A 21,476-nucleotide genomic window follows, 5' to 3' on the forward strand; every position below is an offset into this window, starting at 1 on the left:
AAGAAAGCTGATTTTCAATTTGTTTTCTTGCCCAGATCAAAATAACTCCTCTTTAAGAAATTCTTTCAGTCATATTGCGTTCAATCTTGCAAAATAATGCTCAGCAGCTTTTGTAACAAGTTAAGGTTGAGTTTGTTTATAGTTAGTTACCTTCCACAAAATTTCCAGATAAAAATTTGAATTGCTTTGTCACACAAAAAAACATTATTTTTTGCCCACGTACATGTGGCTCTGGCATATAAAAGCCACAAAAATTCCACAGAAGTCTGTTCCCTATTGTTTACAATTGAATGTATAATTAAAGACAAATGTTGAAACTTCAAAACTGATTAGTATAGAAATTCACAAAATTTATGGTAATACAATTACCTATTTTTCATTGAAAAAAATAGCCTTTTAAAAGCCATTCCTGAATAAAAGTCAACATTTAGCCTATGATGAAAGGAAAAATTATTTCTTCTCTCCAAGTATAGGCAAGATGCAGGGAAATTTCCATGGTAAGGTTATTTGATGGATTCTTAAGCTTATTTCATGATATAGCAGATCTTGTTGTTTTGATGATTTCACCAGTTAACACATGCAGACCTGCATTTTCTCAAACCAAGGTAAGCGACAGCTTTCATTTTCTCTGTCACTAATGTTTTAATAGTAAAATTTACACACACCAAGCTTTCTGCTCCCCATTGCTACAGGTTTTTCCTACCGGTGTTCAAGGAAACATTTCCAGATCTGGAATTACTTTGTTCATTATTCACAGTGACAGATTATCAGTTTATATCACTTACTCGAGGGATCTGTAAAACACTAAATATTTTCAGTCGCAAGTATTTTTTTGAGTATACATACAACATTTAATATTTACAGTAAATCTAAACAAGCAACTGTTGAAAAGTCTGTTAACTCTATTTATTTGTTTCAAACAAGAATGTCTTTATAAACCACTTATCACAATGTAATGATACCATATCCTCTAATAAAGCAATGATTCTAGTCCCAAGACACAGAACACTTATTACTTCTGCGACATATTAACGGTTAGTTTCTTTATGTAACCAACAGCAGTTTGATTTTAAATCCTAACTTTCTGCCTTTGTTATCCACCCTATTAAACTAGGCATTGAACATCACTCAAAATAATATATGCCTTATTGTATGTATAGTAGCATGTGCCTTCAAGCACTGCTGCTCCCCTTCTATTAATTTCCACCTCTGAAATGTCTGACCCAGCCTACCTCTGTGGTACTTACCTCTCAGCCCTCCCTCCCATCACCATTTCTTCAACAACTTGTCAATATTTCCTCAAGCCCATCCTGAGATGAACTGTTTCACTGGGATTGCCATAAAGTTACTGAATTGATTGGGATGATATCCATTGACTTCAATGAGTTTTGCATCTTGCCCTGATGACTTAATCTCACCTAGATACTCATCCTATCCAAAAAAATCCCCAGATTTTTTCAACCCCTTTGACAGACATTAGGTACAAATTATTTCCACCCGATATCTATCAGATACAAATCCAACTGTACTGAAGGATGATGATTTTGCCTGTGCAGTTAAGTATTAGGTGCAAATGTGTTTCAAAAGTGTTTGAAAAGTGCCCTGAAATAGACCCAATGAAAGTAAGCAGCATCCTGGAGAGAGCTAGTGTAAAAGCATGCTGCTTTCCACATAGAGCAAGCTTAAATGAGCTATTTTAAGAGATTTTGCTCTTAGATTACTTTACTGCAGTAACAACACCAAGATTACAACAATATTTGCCTGGCAGTGGTAGTACAAAACTGCAGTTACTGTATACAATTTTCTTGTGTAGGATATAACTTTGCAGAGCCCTACTCTTTCATGTAGTAAACAATAAATGGCTCTAAGGAAACATTAATGTTAATATTGTGGGGCCCTCAGTGTTCTAGATTACATTTTTATCTAAGAAATCTGAAGGATCGCAGAATACAATCCATCACCATTATTCATAGGGAGTTAGTTTTCATTCTTCTGCTTGTTTTTGGTTCAGGTTTGGGTTTGTTTTTTTTTTTACTGTGTAGGTTGTATGTGTATTTTTCATGTTTACTGTTATTATTCTAGCTGGATATGGTAAATGGCCAGTTAAAACCATGTATACAATATTAACAGTTAACAAGAAAGAAGTAAGAGGCGCTATTAGAAAGTAAAAAAAAAAAACCCAATGCTGCAATTGAACACCAAACAATTTTGGTTGGAACTTAAATGATTCTATGATTCTATGATTTACAACAATTAACATTAACTGAGTATCTGGTCTTTGATCTATTGAATTCACATGAAGACTTCCCCATGAATGGGCATAACAGAAACCTACACCATTAAACATGTGTTGGGTATCTTACTTTGCACTCCAGAACTACCCACTGGAGCAGCTGATCCCCTGGCAGATGCTGCTGTGTGGGTGTGATGGGCTAACCCCGGGCAGCAGCTAAGGACCACATGGCCGCTCCTTCCCTCCCCAGCTCCCAGAGGGACCAGGGGAGAGAACAGAAAGAGCGCAAGTGAGGAAACTTGTGGGTCGAGATATAGTTTAATTAGTGAAGGAAAGAGGAAGAAAAAAACAAAACAAGTGATGCAAAGGCAATCACTCAGCACCTCCCACAAGCAGACCGATGCCCAAGCCAGTCTCTAAGCAATGGCTACCTCCCCCAAAAGCTCCTCGCCTCAGTTTTTATTGCTGAGCGTGACATTATATGGCGTGGAATATCCCTCCGGTCACCCTGAGCCAGCTGTCCGGGTTGTGGCCCCTTCCAACGCCCTGCTCACCCCCAGCCCACTCGCTGAGGGGGCAGAGTGGGAAAAGAGAAAACCTTGAAGCTGTGCAAGTGCTGCTCAGCAACAGCCAAACCACTGGTGTGTTATCAACCTTGGTTTAGTCACAACACAAATCCCAAACACAGCACCACAGGGGCTGCCATGAAGAAAATTAACTCCATCCCAGCCAGACTTAGTACAATGGGGCTTTAGAAAAAGTAGACCTTAAGCTAAGTTTATTTAAGATTTTTTCATACAACCCTTTTCATGCATCAGAACACTGAAAATAGACAAACACTGGTGTCCTGATTAATTATTTGTTTTTTTCTTGAATGTGCACCAGGTCTCAGTTTTAGTACAAAGGAATTTCTTGATTATTGCCTTATAATAAACAGCTGATGATGGGATCATAACTTTTTTTAAAAAAATTCTAGAGGTGCAACTACAACATAACAACTACAACCGATCACACATGAAGACAGCCTGAAGAACACTCTTGAGTCTGTGTTTTGTTGATGCCATTATTTTTGTGTTAGGTGCATAAGAATAGTGATAAGAGTAGTTTATGAAAGGTAACACATTTATGAGTCTAGTAAGAATCAGCGCAAAGACCTTGGTCTTCTCTGGTGTGCCATGCTTGTGGCAGAGCAGCTTTAATAAAGCCAACAGCTGGCACAAAATACTAATGGCTGGATCTGGTCATAGACAGGTATGACTTTTTTCTACCGCATCTTCAAATAAATTTATAACACTTCTCTGTTTTAATCAAGCTTAACCTTAAGAATTTTTATGTAATACTTCCTTAGTATTTTAGCTTATGCTTCCTTTAGTACTCCCTTCCACTCTCATGTGACTAACTTCCAAAACTGACAGCCAAGAAGAAAAAGAGATGCTCCTCCTAGCAGTTCAAATAACGGAAAGAAAAGGCTCATTACGTTCTGCTTCTGGCAGTGCTGAGTTAGAAATCCAATCTCTCTTTAAAACCACAGTAAGTTACTCTAGGTCATGTCACAAAAGTAACATAGACGTCTTACCCACCATGGTTCAGCCCCAAGACCAGCAACCTGTTCGGCTATGTATCTCTCCTAATCTAACAGCAGGCCCCAGGGATGAAGAGCTTCTAGCCAAAAGCCCTGTGGCAGTTGACACCCACACTGAGTACCCTGTGTTTTATCCTGAAGGTAAGCATGGGCACAAACTCTACTTGTGTAGAGATTAATGCAAGTTTAAGGTTTAAAAAAGGAAGAGATACAACATGCTGGCAAAGTATAGAATTGAGATGGTTAACAGCCCAAATCATATCTATATTACAGACAACTGGTAAGCTACTTCATGAAAAAATTTAAAATTTTAATCACATCCCAAAATTACTGTTTCATGAAATAAGTGAACAAAATGAACTCCTAACTTTTTTTTTCATTTGGAATTATTAAAGTATATATAAATCACTTATGTAGTACATACATTCATTTTACCATAATCTTGTTATATTTATTTTTAAAATTACACAGCAATACATGTATTTCATAGAATCAAAACTTGTTTTCACCATTGAGTCTATAGTAACATTGGTTGTTAACTCCTGCTTTAGTGTGGAGTATGTGCCTCTGGCTACATACACTTCTTTGCATCATGACAAATACATTTTACAAGACTCCACCAACAGAATAGTGTCAGCAGCCTGGGTCAGCAACAAGGCTACTATTACAATAGCCCTACCAAAAAGAAAATTTAACAACTAGCCAGAATGGTCAAGAAAGACTTATCTATAGTTAGGCAAGAAGGGTATACAAGACAATCTCTCCAGATCCCTTCCAATCCTGTCTTCTATGCCTTTATAAAGTTGCTGGGATATAGATCAAATTATTTCTTTAAATTTTCTTAGAACATCCCAGTGAAGCATCCCTCTTTTCACAGCTATATTTATTCTATCTTTGTCTATAATAACATAAAGCATATTGAGTGGACGTTAAATTAATACACAAAACTGATAGAAAATACAAAGAAGGTAGGTAACAGATGTACATTTGCAGGACACACCTCAAAGAGTTCAAGTCTTTGACAAATAACCAACTTTTCTTCTTCAAGTGCTTGTGCATTTGTACCTTCACACTCCAGCTGCCCCCACACGCCCTGCTACATCTCTTAAGTTTACTCAGAAACAGGTCTCAATGTGTTCACATGTGGCATCACACCTTAGTGCATCAGTAACTATGTTAATATTCAATCTCTGAGCATGCAAAAAAAGTGGAAACAAGTGCCCACATTAAGTGGGTTGCACGTCCTCATAGTGTGATGGGCAGCTCATTTCTATTCATTAGATCACACATAAGCCTATATACTGACTCAGCCATCTCTTCCAAACCTGTGAACTACAGGAGTGCTTGACTAGCAACATGACAAACTGGACTTGAGAAACAGGTTTAGAATTTGTCTATTGACACAAGGACACCGTGGATGTAAAATTAGTTGAAAATCCTGTTGCTGCAACAATAGAAGGCTTTGTTGCTATGACACATTCATTTTCTGTTCACCAACAATGTGGTGGACCACATCAAATCACAAGCAAAGCAAAAGCAACTGCCAGGAAAGGCTTCTGGAAACCTGAGTGCATCATTCTCATCAAGGAGAGAGGGACAAGCAGAATGGACTGGCACAGTGGAGTCATTGCGACCTCCAAAAATGCAGAGTCAGGAACAGTCCAACAATTTTACTGTTTAAGGGCGGAGGAATGATGGAAACACAGGGCAAAGCTTACTTAGGCACCTAAATTTGACCCAGTTGCTGGAATGTAAACATGAATCCTCAGGCAGCCTGAGTTATCCCTGAACAAGCAGACACAGATTTAAATGTACATGTGCAAGGCTCAAACCATCCCAAATGGAATTCTGTCCTTCAAAGCAAAGAGAAATTACAAAACCAAAAAAAAAAAAAAACCCAAACACAAAAGTAGATCTATGAGGAACAAAAAAGTTGAAGAATGTTTCCAAAAGGAAAGATACAAAACGGTTCTCTGTCTCAAGCCTACAGCAGTGGGAGGGATTGAAGAGCATGTGGCAAACACTGCATTTCTAACACTTCCTTTGTTCATTAATATCCTCGCTGGCAAGGAACCACTGAGGATGCTATTTCCTACCGAAAATTCCACTGTTCACAACAACACAAAGGAACTGCGATAATACCAGGTTTCACAATGCAACCATTAACAGTAACACCCACCAGCTACTTCATGAAATGCCTAAAACCTTTAGGCATTTCACAAAACAAGTAAGTTCAACAGTGCTATTCGTGTAACACAATGCCTATTCCAGTTCATGATTTGTCTGAAACAATCTCATTTCATTAATCACTGGTTGTACAATCTAATTAATATTGATAATGCACAAATTAAGGAGTTGGAAGCCTCCATTTACAGGTTTGATTCTTTTCAAACTAAAATAACTAATTTGTTTTTATTTCATTTCAGTGGCTTTCACTTAAATGTCTCATTGCAACTTTCAATGGCCTCAAAAATGCCACTGAAAAAATCAGTCTCTTAAAATCAGAGCAATTCAACTGAACTTCTTGGAAAGCTCTTACACAGAATTTTCCAGGTGCAAGCTGTGGAACAACTATGAATATACTACAAGTTTGACAGCCCTGGACAAATTTCAGTCGTGATAAATTACAAATTAATAGCAACATGCAAATAGGTACTCTGGAGTATTAAAAGCATTTAAAAGTTCAAATACGTAAGTGAAAACTTCACAAATAATCACACTAATTGTCGTGTGGTCAGTTATAAATGTATGTCTTTCATCCAACAATGTTTCACGTGTACAAAACTAGTTTCACATAAGTGCTAAGCAATACTCGGTGGCTATGGCTGTATTAGCAACAGCATGGGCCAATAAAAGTGGGCCTGTACAGTGAAAGAGTTGATTTTAAGGACACATTCCATGTTATACATGTTCCAGGGGCTTTCTACTTTGGACTAGCTCTAAGATTTAATCTCAAAGACTGAAGGCTTATTAGTGGCTGGAGTGCATTAGGAACATTCCTGCAGTGCATCTTTCAGATTACTTAGTCCAAAAGGAATCGGGTCCAGGTCACTCCCCAGTATCAGTCCACAATGCAAACCAAAGCGGGGGCGAACAGGAGATTCAGTTCAAAACTGCATTGCTGATCTAAATGAAAACACTACCATAACACACTCATTGCTGGATGCTACTTATTAGCAAAAAACAAGTGTTTAAAACAAAGAGAAATCTAACTTCCTAGGGCCTGGAATGGAATTTGAGAAGAACTATTCTGATAGAAAATTAGCCTATGAGATGGAACAAAAGTATTTCAAATTTGATGCAAGACCTTTACAGTCAACTATATGAAATACAAGTCTATGACACCCATGTGGACATGAGTCACTTTACTGGAACGGCATGCATGTGAAACTGAAAGCAGAAGTATATCTTTTTGACAAACTACAGGCTAGACACTTATAAAAGTTTTAGGTATTTTAGTCAGTAACATTCAATAAACACCTCAGAACTGACAGACAGCAATGAAACAAATGAACACAGATTCACTCAACTCTTGTCAGACTGCAAGTGGGAACACAAATACAGAGGAAGTATTTGGTAAGTTTGAGCAATCTCAGTGCACTGGTTAACCGTTAAAATAAAAATCCATTACTCATAACACTGAGGCACTGCTGGTAAAGAGCAATAATTACGGTGATAGTAATCGTTGTTGCCTCAAGAATGTCCAAACATTCCCCACAGTAAGTCTTCTGTCACCCCATCTCATCTAGCCAGCATGTTCCTTTAGTGCTCCTCATCATGAAAACAGTTAAGCACAGAAAACATGAAGAGGTTTGAATCACATTCTTGAAAAGGAGCACATGCTTTCTGTACTTTTCTGAATGGAAGTATTAGTTGCTGAATATGGTTTCTTCAGACACCAAATCAGAACTGCATCTCCATCCAGCAACAGTGACATGATTTGCACCAGTGAGGACGGTCACTTATAAAACTTGACCTTTAATATTTCTACTAGACTTCTCCATCCTCCTCCCCCACCCCATGAAAAAAAAATAAATTCTAGTGGCTTTCCATCATCTAAAGAGTTATTAGAAAGTTCTTATACTTGAAGTGCAATTATCAGTCTCAATTTCATAACAGTTTTTTTATTATTACTGTTTATTTTATTTCTAAATTGAGAAGGCTAAATATTATTCACTTGTTATTCTAGGTTACATTTAGTTGCCAAAAAGCACAGGTAAAAGCATTCCAAATACTTTATAGATGACAGTCCTACAGTTTCTAAAATGTGACCTGATTCTCTAAATATAGTTCCATGTTCATTGAATTTCTCTCTTGTGTGCCATGGTTTATTCAAATGCAGAGGATTTAATGAAAAAAGTCTACCCATAGTCCAGGCAATAATCATGACATGACCTCTAACATATGGAATATTTTCCTTAAAGCAGAGAGGCTTATGGTCGCTAATTGTCACATTCCTTGCTTAGGGACATTATTTTGGTACCTACCGGTGGAGAAAATACTTGATCACAGCCAAATTGAAGCACTCTGAGCATAGATAGGACACTACTCACTGACTACATTACACAGCACACAGGTAGAAGTCGTCATAATTTGATTCCAAGGCCTGTGGAGCTACAGGAGAAGAGACGGCATGACCAGGACCTTGAAAAGGGTGTATGAGTAGAGCTACACTTTTAGAAGGATGTGGCAAAAATTAACCAGATGTTTGCAGAAATTAGGTTAAAACTTTCATCCAGTAGTCTGTACCTTAGAGCAGCAGACTCCGCTGGCACAGATAACGGTTTAACGACTGAAATTGAGTACTGACATTGCCACAAAAGATGACGCTATGATTTCATTTCCTCTCTCTCGTAACACGCTAATTGTGGAGGGGCACAGTCCAATAACCTCACTAATATTTATGCTTTAATTAAAAAATGAACTAACAAGGAAGAGCGGTGATGGGGGAGATGTTGAGAGAGCATGTTGGGTAAAGTAATACACAAAAATTCTTTTAAGTTGCGAAAGCCAGAACATGCCACATTTGTAGGTGAAACTATGTCTCAACCCACAGTTTTCATCATGTCCATAACTGATCTATATCCCTGCAATCTGCCTAAGCTTTATTACTTTTGTCTGGTTTTCAATTAGGTTGTGGGACAGCTACTTGTTGACTACTTAAAATTCAACTGAAGTTTCTTCTCCTTTCATGGAAAAATACAATTCAGCTTCAGCATCTGAATGTATATGACAGCAAGCAAAAGGAGCACTTTGAAGATCTGGATTTTTTGATGATACCTCACAGAAATACAGAAGAGAAAAAGAGAAGTATGTTCTCAGGATATAAGGTATCTATACCAGTTAAATATAGAAAGCATACTAAAGTAGGCATTACCAATCAAAAATTCTTTCTCACTAGAATGCACATAATACTTTATTACACAAACAACATAAGCCATTTTTTCTGGTTAAGGAATCTTTATTCCTAGGAGGACACAGATTTCAAGTATCTCACTGTAAATATATGGAGTCAGCACATAAATATGATGAGGTGATTCCAAGTAAAGTACTAATTATTACAAAGTATTGCAGATTTTTCCAAACACCTCCAGCCTATTTCCAGAAATAATAGGAATTTCAACCACAGCTTTTAAAATTATTGCCAAATTCTAGAGAAGTCAGTGTACTTCTGGATGTTCTGGGGGTAGTACAGAAAGAGTAGGGGGTGTTGAAAGTCCCAGTCTTATTATCTTAGATCTTCAGTCCTGGAATATCTGGACTACCTTACCCTGTAACCACACACTGCAAAGCTGACAACAGAAATGCTGGAATATAGACTGGAAATGTTATGAACTCACCTCTTCCTCTTTCCACCCCCATTTCCCCAACAGACTTAGGCTAGAAAAAAGCAACAAATATCCACAGTTATCCTTAAATCTAAGTCCATTAGAATAAAAATTATGTATTCAAATGCTGAATTCTGTAAAAAAACAGCCTTGTCTTTCTGTGAACTATACATATGCTTTAAAATTGAGTGTGTGCCTTGAAAGGTGTGGCCAGTGAGCAAACCTGAATCAATATATTACACTTGTTTGTACCTTACTGATCCCTAAGAAAGTAACTTTATAATCCTCTACCTCAACAGCTGTCAGCTGTAACTGTTCATTGCATTTCAACTGTAATTCAGATTTTCTGCACACAACTTGTCTGTGGACAGAACAGTATTTGTTTCCTTACTTTTCATAAAAAGAAGAGCATGTATTGAAAATCTTACAAAATGGAATCACATAAGACTTTATTTCACAGTGAAAACTCAATTTAAAGTGGCACCGTAAGAATGAGACTACTTTCCAGGCTAGTTAGTTCACTGACTTACAACTTCAGTAACTTTGATGTATGGCCTACATGCAGAATTTAACCAGTGTGTCCACTTGATCACATGACAGATAAAACCAACACATTGAAAATAAACATGTATCACAGATACTGATGTTTCTGGCAAAAACATGATTCTAACAGTTCAGTTCTGCATGCTTGATCTTCTGTATCTAATCTTTTTTTTTATTTTTTACTGTTTAGAAGTTATGAGTCATTCTCTAGGACAAAAAAAACCCCCAACAATAAGATAAGTATAAGCCAATTTAATACATCTCCCTGCCAGAACATTTTTTACTTAGCTACGGATACTTTCTGGTTTCTCAAATGAGTCTTCAGCTTTGATTTCACATAGCTATTGATTTTCCAAGTTACAAAAACAAGATTGCATCTTTAATCCACAGTTGCACAACTGTGTTACCAGGCTCTGCTCCAGTTAACCAGTTATGAGTAAAGTTACAGTTTTTGAACAAGCTTATTTGTCTGTTCTTCAGAGACTTTTTAAACTCCTGTCAGAATTCTGGAAAACAAAGCTGTAGCTGTAAATGAAAAAAAATAATTAAGTCTCACTGAGGAGACAAACATACTTCCCTGTTTCAAGGATAACTTGCAATACACCTTGTCAAACTTTCCTTCGTGAAGGAGATCAGAGTATCAATGTGTTTTGTGCAAATGCAAATAAGACATAACTTAGAGAATTTCTCTTTAAGATGAATCTACTTTTAAACAACCTTTTGAACAGCTGATACAAAACAAGTTGATACTCTCAGAAACTGGCTTTAGCTGCAGCATCACAGAGTAACCCAAGAAAAAAACAGCAAAGTGACCTCCAACCTGAACAACGCTCCTGCTCCTGGATGGACCTTTCTCAATTTACTGCAAGACCTGGGAGAGCTTTACAGGAAAGAGCTTCTAAACACAAACACAAAGCTGGGAAACGAGCAAGCGATTTTTAAGGATGACCATCTGCCTCTGAATGACTGCAGTTTTTCAGGTACTGAGAACCGGTGCTGACATTAGTGCATCTTTTTTATTATTATTATTGCTTTTTTTTTTTTTTTGCATTTTCTACCTGAGAATTTCTGGTTAAAACAAACACTAAGTGAAAGTGTTACAGAGTTACAGCAAAGAGGGGAGGTCGGGGGGAGGGGAAAGGGAAGAGGGGTTAAAACCCACAAAACAAATCAGTAACCGTATCATTCAAATACAAGGCGCAACAATTACAGAGAAACTTTAAAGCAACTTACCTCGAGGGAGAGAGATCAAAGAGCTGTTTTCAGTCGGAGCTTGCTCTGGCCCTTCAGGCCCCGGAGGAAGAGGTTCTCTCACTTGGGACATCTGCCAGCTCTCTCACCGAGTAATAAAGAGCCTGCACCCCCCTCCAACAAAACTAACACGCGACCCTGAAGGAACAAGCAAATGAAAGGGCTCGTTAATGTATTTTACGCAGAAAACGCACGGCTCGGGGGCGAGGGATTGAGGAGGGACAGCAATGAAGCGGCGACAACTTTGCGGCGCAGCGGCGGGCGCGCCGCCCGCCCCCCGCAGCGAGCACCCGCGGGGCCGGGGGGCGGCGGCCGCGGAGCGGGGGCGGCCCCGGGCCGAGAGCCGGGCGGCCGCGGGGGGCGCCCGGGGAGGGAGGGGAGAGCTGGGGGGGGGCCGGGGGGCCCCGTCCGCCGCGGCGGAGCCGGCCGGCAGCGCGGCGCGCCCTACCTCCGCATTTCCTCCCGCTCCGCCGCGCCGCCCGGCCCTCCTCCGCGCCCCCGCGCCCCGGCCCGCCGGAACCGCCGCGCCGCCCGCCCCGGGCCGCCGCCGCCGATGCCGCCGCGCCGCCCGCCCCGCGCCCGCGGGCCTTGGCCCGGGCAGGGGCGCGCACCCCCCGGCACTCACAGCCGCGGTCCCCCCGCCGCCACAGTCACTCCTTCTCCATCATTTCCGGACAATGAAACATCCCGCTGCGGCTGGCGGCCGTTGTGCGGGTCCCGCCGCCCGCCAGCGACGGGCCCGCGGGCTGGGCTGGGCTGGGCTGGGCTGGGCTGCGAGGGGCCGGGGCCGGGGCCGGGGCAAGCGGCCGCCGGGGAGCCTCGCTGGCCCCCGGCCGGGCCTCCAGCCATGGAAATTCCCCCAGGAGGCCGAAACCCGTCAAACAGAAATAGGGAAGAAGGAGAAAAAAAAAAAAAAAAAAAAAAATCTGAAAGGGAGGCTTTCATGCCTGGACAGGGTTTGCAGCTGTAGCGCTTGGCAGCTGTGCAGGGGCACTTTTAATGGTGCAAGCGCTGGCTCAGAAGTTGTCCGCTGCGGTTATTGTTTGCCTCCAACCAGTTGCGCCTCTGAAGCCGGGAAGGCAGGCACGTGAGACGCCCTAGGCCTCCACGCCTGGCCTCCCGGCCTTTCCGCCCCTCTCAAAAGATCGGTTCTGACAAAACCTACCCCTCTCGTGTACCTTGACTGGTAACATACAGATATGTCTATGAAAAGGACTTTAAAGCGGGCGTACAAATATATTCGAAGGAACACAAAGGCTAGAAGAAGCACTCTTCAAAAGTTAAACCCTAAAGAGCAAACTATTTCCTCCACTATCACCTGCCAAGCAGCGTTACCTGTGCTTTCCCTAGATAGGAAATACATTTCTTTCCCATGGCACAGGCTGATGGTCAGCCTCATGCTCTGTTCTTGCCCACACCATGGAGTACTGCAACTATTGCTCGTGTGTGGGCTGGTGTCCATAAGCTACATGCTTTACCTTGCTTACGCTGTCACAGTATATCATCTTTCGCTGCCAAAGTGTGTCCATGTTCAAACTCAAATTTCCTTAAAGCTTACAAGCAGATTTTTTTATTATGGTTTAGTAAATACACTTTACTAGTATGTCTCATTACAGTGTACAGCCAGGTATTTTTGGGGAAACAAAAGTAGGAGGACAAAATAGCCAAGTTATAGACTATTTACATCCTAACATAAGAGACTATAACAGATGGATACTTATTCCGATGTCATAAGTGCTAAGGAATACGCTCAGGTATTAAAAGTTCACTTCCTAAAGTTGAGCGTTTCCCTGCAATGCTTGCAAACCAACCAGGATAGAGGGTAAGTACCTGAATAGCAGCCAGTTCTGTGTGAGACTCCACACACTTCCAGGCCTCCTCTTATTTCAGAAATCATCAATAATTTTGCACCACTGTACAGCTTTATTATCGGCCATTATTTGTGCAAAAGAGAACAGTGTGATGAAAGGTGCATATACTTTCATCTGAGAAATACAGTAATTTTTAAGTATTTCAGTAACCTAAGATGTTCTTTGATACAACATAATCTTTCTTTAAACTTTTTCATGACAAAATGGAAAACAAATGTTTTAAGTTGGGAAGAAGCTATGTAAAAAAGCCATTTGGGCACACAAAATTGTTATCGTACTGCATAATAATAATATTGGTCTCAATATCTACACTTCTCATCTATGAAAACATTGCATAACTTTCCATAGTTCCTTCTCTCCTTGCTGTCTGGGGGACAGAATGATTGAGACATAAGGTAGGATGACTTACCTCAAACTCCGAAGTGAGTCAGCAGCCAAAGAGACGTTATGACTCATACTCAATGTACAAGCTTCTGTTTTTCCCTCTGAAACTGGAAACATATCAGAGAACAGTGGGAGGAGCAATAATTTAGCCAACCACACCCTGCCTTCAAAATACTTCATTGGATAATAAATGCCTATGAAGAGCAGATACCATCCAGGGTGGATGTTTGGGGGTTTTTTAACCTTATCTATGAAACCCACATAGTAAAGTCCATGGCGTTCAGTTTATCTGCTTAAAAAAGATGATGGGATGAGCTCACCCTGCCAAGGTTCAACTGTGCAGCAGCCTACATAGAGCTTAAAGTAAGTAAATGAATGGAAGAGTGTCTTCGACTGATATTGCCATATTGCAACTGATGCAATGGAAGATAACCCTAAGCAAAATCAGATTAAAAAAAGGTAAGAGAATTCAATATACAAAAAGCACAATTCACTAAACTAGCACATTAAAAATACTCTGCAACACCTAATACATTACATACCAAAGACCGCGATGATTGTAAAACGATGGGTCCAGATGTGGTCACTGTTAATAAGATACCGCAGGTAGGCAAAGTTCATTGGCATCAGCCAACCATACAGCACTTCCTGACAGTACAACATAGTTCTAACAAATACACAGTTAATCTAAACTAATTATGTTATTACTTTCCTTTGAAATATGTATCATTCTAAAATGTTATTGAAAATTCTCAGGAAGTGGGCAGTTCAGACATTAACATCAGCAGACTTTCAAGTAGGCAACCAAGTTCTAGCCTGTTGCATATATCTATTCCAATACACTCTTCCATTGCTAGATCATAAAATTCAGGTATGGTCTTGTAGACCATTAATGGCAGATTTTGGGATGGATGTGAAGAGAAGCTCAAAACACTTGTAAATAAACCATAAGTATAGTTTGTAGGTAGGTAAAAATTTTCTGAAAGAAAAAAAAAAAAAAAAAACCCAAAACTCTGAGTTCTTTTCCCTATTAAAAAATTTCCATAAAACAGATTCCTATTAAAAATGCACAAAATGCAGAATATAATCATATGTCTTCAGGACAAAATTGGTCATCACCATTTTCTAGTCTGAGCTCCTACACAAGCCATACAATAGATATTACCTCCAGCAAAACTAGATTTGTCACTGAACAAAAGAAAGTGTTTTAGAAAGACTATATTTTTATATATATAGCTAGAAAGCTATATTTCTAGCTTGAATTTTCCAAGGCAAACTTTTAGTCTTTGAGGTTTTTTGGATATTTGATGGTTTCTTGTGGAGGAAGTTTTGGATAGCAGAGTTGCTCATCTCAACAATGCTGTACCAAAATTTATGCATAATCTTCAAATAAAAAAAAAATTATTAAAAATATTACTGCTTACACATTGAAGAGAAGTGATCAATAACTATTACTTGTGGATCAAAGCAGATGTAGGTACCCAAATTTTCTCCCCATCCTAACACTTACCTTTCCCTTCTCAAGGTTACTCTTTAACTGATGCTGACTTCCTTCCCTCAGCAAGAATAGAGGAAACCGGAAACATTTTACATGCAAATTTGCAGATGACAGCAAGCTGAGTGGTGCAGTTGATATGCCAGAAAGATGAGATGTCATCCAGAGGGGCCTGGAGAAGCTCAAGAAGTGGATTCGTGTGAACCTTATGAAGTTCAACAAAGCCAAGTGCCGGGTCCTGCACCTGGAACGGGGCAACCCCCGGTATCAATACAGGCTGGGGGATGAAGGGGTTGAGAGCAGCCCTGCAGAGAAGGACTTGGGGGTACTGGTGGATGAAAAGCTGGACATGAGCCAACAATGTGCGCTTGCAGCCCAGAAGGCCAACCGTATCCTGGGCTGCGTTGAAAGCAGCATGGCCAGCAGGTAAAGGGAGGTGATTCTGCCCCTCTGCTCTGCTCTGGTGAGACCCCACCTGGAGCACTGCGTCCAGCTCTGGGACCCTCAGCACAAGAAGGACATGGACCTGTTGGAGCGGGTCCAGAGGAGGGCCACAAAAATGATCCGAGGGCTGGAGCACCTCTCCTACAAGGCCAGGCTGAGAGAGTTGGGGTTGTTCAGGTTGTTCAGGCTGCAAGGAGACCTTATTGCGGCCTTCCAGTACTTAAAGGGGGCCTATAAGAAAGATGGGGACAATCTTTTTAGCAAGGCCTGTTGCAATAGAACAAGGGGTAATGGTTTTAAACTAAAATTGGGTAGATTTAGACTAGGTATAAGGAAGAAATTTTTCACAATGAGGGTGGTGGAACACTGGAACAGGTTGCGCAGAGAGGTGGTAGATGCCCCTTCGAAACATTCAAAGTCAGGCTGGACGGGGCTCTGAGCAACCTGATGTAACTGAAGATGTCCCTGCTCATTGCAGGGGGGTTGAACTAGATGACCTTTAAAGGTCCTCTCCAACCCAAACCATTCTATGGTGATCCTACATCCTGTATCACTTAAATGTTTCTGAAAGATGGACAATAATACTTAGTAACTTGTGATTGATTGCTTGTACCTTAGTCCCTGTGAGTTCAAGTTACCCTTCTGCTATGTCTAAGAACATGATTTTCAACTTTGTAATATGCATTTTTAACAAATGTGTTACTCTAAACTTCAAAGCTCTTTTCAGTATTAGGATCATGGCAGGATCTCTATCCTAAATACAGTGCGGCAACACTGAAATGGGAAGACTGGTATAGTTAAAAGGGCTAAAGAAAAGACTTGGAGTCGAAGCCAAATTATATTATAAAATAACAGTAGTACAAGTGAAGCTTACAAATTGTTTTTGGTTTTGTTTTGTTTTGTGTTTTTTTTTTAATTTTGATCAAAAGCCGAAATACATGCAGTATATGCATAAAAACACAGTAAAAGGGAATTTGAAGGTCACTACCATGCCTGGTTTGGAGTACTTGGTTCCTGGTGTTCACAGCCTAGTTTGTATATTACCCTTCTCCAAAACATCCTGTTTAAAGCCATGTAAATTGTCAGGTGCCAGAACAGAGCTGGATGCAGCTGTGTTGTAGATGAGGATTTGTCCTCTACAAAACACAACCACTGAAGTGCTGTGGGATGGTTAGTGCCTTAGACACCAGCTGATCCTAACTGGGCAACTGGCCCCTTCTAGTCCAAGGAAGCCCACCTCCACAGAGCGCATACACAGAAACAAATAAAGAGTAGGATGCCTAAAATGAAATTAGAGACATGCAGATTTAACTCCTTCCATAACCAGAAATGGAATAAAGAAATGCATTCTCTTTTAGAGAAGCAATTGTTTCCAGTAATGCTGTACATTACCCTGGGATCAAGAAGTCTTTCTACCGTAAATGATTCTTGTCCAGGTTTGATGTTTTTCTGCCACAGGATGGACTCCACAGTGGGGAGAAAGGGAATATGAGGCTTAATGACTGCTTTGTGCTGGCTGGATCTGACAATTGAGAATCAAACTCAGTGTAAACATGAATTTAAAATACAAAAAGGTATTTCTCTCCATTTTACTATTCTGTTTAAAGTAAGTATAATAGTACAAGAAATATTTTGTTTCTGTAAAATATTTTCTAACACAGATGGCAAAGATTCCATTAAAATTGATAAATTATGAAGTAAAACAAAATAAAATATTCTGAGATTAATTATTTCTGATGTAACTCCAATGAAGCCCAAAGAGTTGCATGAAGATGAATTCAGCTCAACAAACTTTATCCTACTTAGGACAAAACACACCACATGGCATGGTTTATGATAGTTTCAACTATTCCTTAGCAAGCTCAGGCAAGTAGCTCACTCAAGCAGGTAATAGATCTCACATGAAAAAGTAACAGATCATATATTGAGGCATGCAAAATGACGTTTCATCACAACAAAATGTCAACTAGTAATTCATTACATTCCTACAAATAAGTCAAGAAGAAATATTCAGTATTCAATTACTACTAAGTGTGCTGGATTGCAACAGTTAATTCGTTTGCATATATTCTCTTCAGTTATTCAGCTTTTCACTTTGCAGTTAATATTGCACTTTAATAAAAAAAACTTATTTAGGATTTCAGAAGAAACTTAAAATTCAGCAAAAGTGAATGTTTCAAACTCTGTACTGGTTTTTTAGTGCTTTCAAGATTATTTGGAACTTGTCTTGACATTAAAGATCATCTCAGGAAAAACAAATGATGGACAACAGTATCTTTTGAGTTAACGGGACAGGTAGTTTAAGGGAATATTGATTTAAAAGTGTGGCTAACTGAACACAGAGAGTATTGTAACATGAACTATATAGAGACTTGGTAAATTCAGAATAACTTAATGAATTTACCTGAACCACTTAGTCATAATAATCCTAGAGGCTGTATTTACAGCAAGCAAAAAACCCCTAAGCCAAATATTTCTGTTGTTTTTCAGGTTAACAAGGCTCCTTTTGCTTCTGCAACCCGAGCGGTATCTGGATCTGGCATTATTCCACATTAGTATTTTATGCACATTCCTTACAATTGTGAGTATTCATGAAATTTACATTACCTTTTCTCCGCAGTATCAAACTAATTGCCAATATCAAATTACATTTGCAAAAATATCTAGGATTCCACAAAAATACAAATATTTCTGTATGAAAAGAATACCTTCCCAAAAATATTAAAATGAAAAATAGTAAAACAAGCATATTTTACAGATAGAATAAATAATGCAGTGGAACAGAAGACTGTATGTTATATTGCTGTGTGAGATCATGGTATCACATCCAGAGATCTATAAAAATTTAGTTAATTTTGTGCATCTTCAATATGAATTCATCATACACAGTACAGTTGCTCCTTTTGAGCTGCCAGAGAGTACATTATGAATGAGTATTAAAAATATTGTGCATTCTATGTTGTATTTTCATAATATAGGATGCTCTTACTTACATATTGTGTATTATTCCTAATACATATTCAGAGCATATATTGTAACTGTTCCTTTGGAACCACTAACATGTATGCTGTGAATGTGTATTAACAGCAGAATGCATTTGCATATTATGAGTCCATAATACTGAATGCACAACCAAATCTTTGATAGAAAGTCATCGCTATACATACAAGCAGAAGTTACACTTCTCACTCACAACTGTGCCATCTTGCACAGTCATTTCTCACCCATATCTTTACAACTCACAAAGAAAAAAAATCCAGTACTGCAACAATTCTATGAATTATAGTTTACTTGAAGTAAAATATTTCATGAGGTCTTTTTTTTCCTCTCTTTGTTCTACCTCATAATGAATATTTTCTTTAATCGCCTGAATATATCCTCCTGGTTTTTCATTTTGGCATCCGTATAAATGACTGGACTAAGGTCTTAGCATCAAATGCTTATTTCGATATTACATGTCAAATACAGGTCATTGGAAAAAAAACCATAAAAATAAACCTCAGCCGGTTCTACTGGTATTTTTAACTATTATGATTTTGTTTGTTTGTATATCTGTCTAATATAATGGGGTGGGTTTGCCAGCCAGGAGCATAGAAATTGCTAGATCGACCAGAACTAAAATGACAAAATAACATTATAAAATAACATTACAAAATAACATGATTACAAAACTTCATCTGGATCCAAAAGTTACTGTTTTTCCACACTGACAGAGGAGCATCCTGGCAACCCATAAAAGTAAAAATGAAAAAAGGCACCCTTACTTGTCTAAACCAGGAAATTAAAGAAAAATAGTCTTCTGCCTCAGTTTCTTGCTTAGCTAAATGAAAGTAAAGCAGAACTTGGGTCCAGGTCCGATATAATTCTGTGTCTATGCTCACAGGATGGGTATTTTCCCCAGGAAGCAAAAGAAAAGCTAAGGACAACTTGGATTTTGCCCAGTTCCCTTCCTCATCTTTTAGACTTGCTGGAATAGCTAGAAAGACACAAAAAGAAATTATTCATACCATTTCAAGGACTGCATAGTGATCATACTATTAGTTTTAAAATACTTTCAGTTGTATTATTTTAATAAGCAGTACTGAAAGGTATTTTATAGTTCTAATATCACTGCAGAGCCATTAACTCCAAAAAGTATACAGATGAGTATTCTGGCAATTAATGGCTAATATAAACTACCAACATACAAGAAAAAATATTTATGCATGAACATAATAATACCTCAGCTAAAATATTAATAAAATCAGAAAACACAAATTAGATTCAAAGGGTCCCCCATATAGCCGGTACTTTTGGATCACATACATGGGGATGCAGTCCTGCCCGGTGAATGATGGACACAATTGTATTCCCCCTTATGGTGTGTAATATCTGCCACATACCCGAGAGAGAGAGAGAGAGTGTGTGTGTATGTGGACATAAAATCACTGGAATTTTAGTGTTTTCCCTTTAAAAAAAATGGTTACATTTTAGTTTAGTGAGGAAGTCTATTACACTGTACAAATTCCTTCATTTCTCTTTTCCTTTTTCTGTGGTTTATTTCAAACATCTTAAAGTATTAATGAAAATGCTGTAAAAGTCATAACGATAAAGTATAATTTTATTTAACATTGTTTTACATTATAAGAGCTATAAACAGGCTCTTGTAAACTTATACAAGCAGTTATTTTGAGGTCTGAGCTGGTTTTTTTGTCTTTTATGATCGTAAATAAAAGTAAGATAGTTTGTACTATATTATTTTATAATTCTAAAATAATAGCTGCTCTGTCTCAGAGATCGTTGCAAGATATAAATGCCAGCAGTCCGTAAATTACCTTGATCATCAACGATCAACAAAAACAAGTTAAATACTTTTCTGTGGTTTTCCAAAGTGAGCTTTACATCTTCTCAATAAATTATTTGGATTTTCAGTTTAATACACTTTATTATAATAAAAGTAAAGTTCTGATAGCTATGATCTACAGCCAAGTAAAATTTAAGCAATTGTGGCATGGGAGTTTTCACTGTAGAATCTCTGGTGTTCTAGTCCTGGACCTCTGACCAGTTCACTGATTTTTGCCCAGTTTTGTTATGTTAGTAAAATATTTTTTTTAAAACAAAAAGTCGGGTTTTTTAATGTGATAGTGGTAAACCAATCCTGAGCTTGATCCAATACTCTCCAGAGTCTAGTTAAACTTTCAAGCACACTTTTATTGTGGGCTTAAAGAAGATTTGACACCTGTTTTTTAGGGTGAAAGGTATACTTTTAATTAGTTTACACCATAAATATAATTAAAGAGCAAATCAAGGGAGTAGCATAAATGCTACTGCCATTTTTTCTCAGGCTTTTGTCACTTGCAGTGGGTACATGAGACGTTCCAGTCTGCTCCATTTTTCCCCACGCCAGCATCAGTCTGCTCTGAGGCTGGGAATGGGAGCACTCCTCCTATGGTCACCCCTCACTCTCAGCCCAAAACAATAAATACTTCTCACCAGAATTGTATCTTGCTTCCTCATATTACCATTTGTGGATAATTCTGAAAAAGATTCATATAAAATTTAGACAAGGGTTATTGAAGTACTCTCTCAAAACACCATAGCATCATCAAGGTGTTATTTTCTTGAGAAAAAAATACAATTTACATCTGGAAATTTATGTGAAGGAGCACTCGAGGCCTATATTCAGTAAGTATCTCCTTCTGCCTGCCATTGTAATGGGATCAAATATGCTAAGAATTTATAAAAACACCTTAATCTGTGAGAATGTGAAAATTATGCAAGTCATACTGTAAAAGCTTGGTGCCATACATGAAGAATTAGTACAAAACCCCTAAGTCTTCAGAAACATCTAAGTTATCAGGCACTG

The 21,476-nt window shown here is 38.8% G+C and overlaps 1 protein-coding gene across 3 annotated transcripts in view; it reads right to left on the reverse strand.

Moving 5' to 3' along the window:
- MDFIC (MyoD family inhibitor domain containing) overlaps positions 1 to 13,789 on the reverse strand; it is a 60,082-nt gene extending 46,293 nt beyond the window's left edge. For all 3 annotated transcript variants that reach the window (XM_075713190.1, XM_075713183.1, XM_075713177.1), the window contains exons 1-2: positions 13,718 to 13,789; positions 11,420 to 11,575 (exon numbers count right to left, since the gene is read on the reverse strand). In XM_075713190.1, the coding sequence (XP_075569305.1) occupies positions 11,420 to 11,510 (91 nt within the window). In that variant the 5' untranslated portion in view covers positions 11,511 to 11,575; positions 13,718 to 13,789. The remainder of the gene's footprint in view (positions 1 to 11,419; positions 11,576 to 13,717) is intronic.
- Between the last annotated feature and the right edge of the window lie 7,687 nt (positions 13,790 to 21,476).

This window comes from Pelecanus crispus, chromosome 1 (genome assembly GCF_030463565.1).
Source record: "Pelecanus crispus isolate bPelCri1 chromosome 1, bPelCri1.pri, whole genome shotgun sequence".
NCBI classification, from domain to species: Eukaryota; Metazoa; Chordata; class Aves; order Pelecaniformes; family Pelecanidae; genus Pelecanus; species Pelecanus crispus.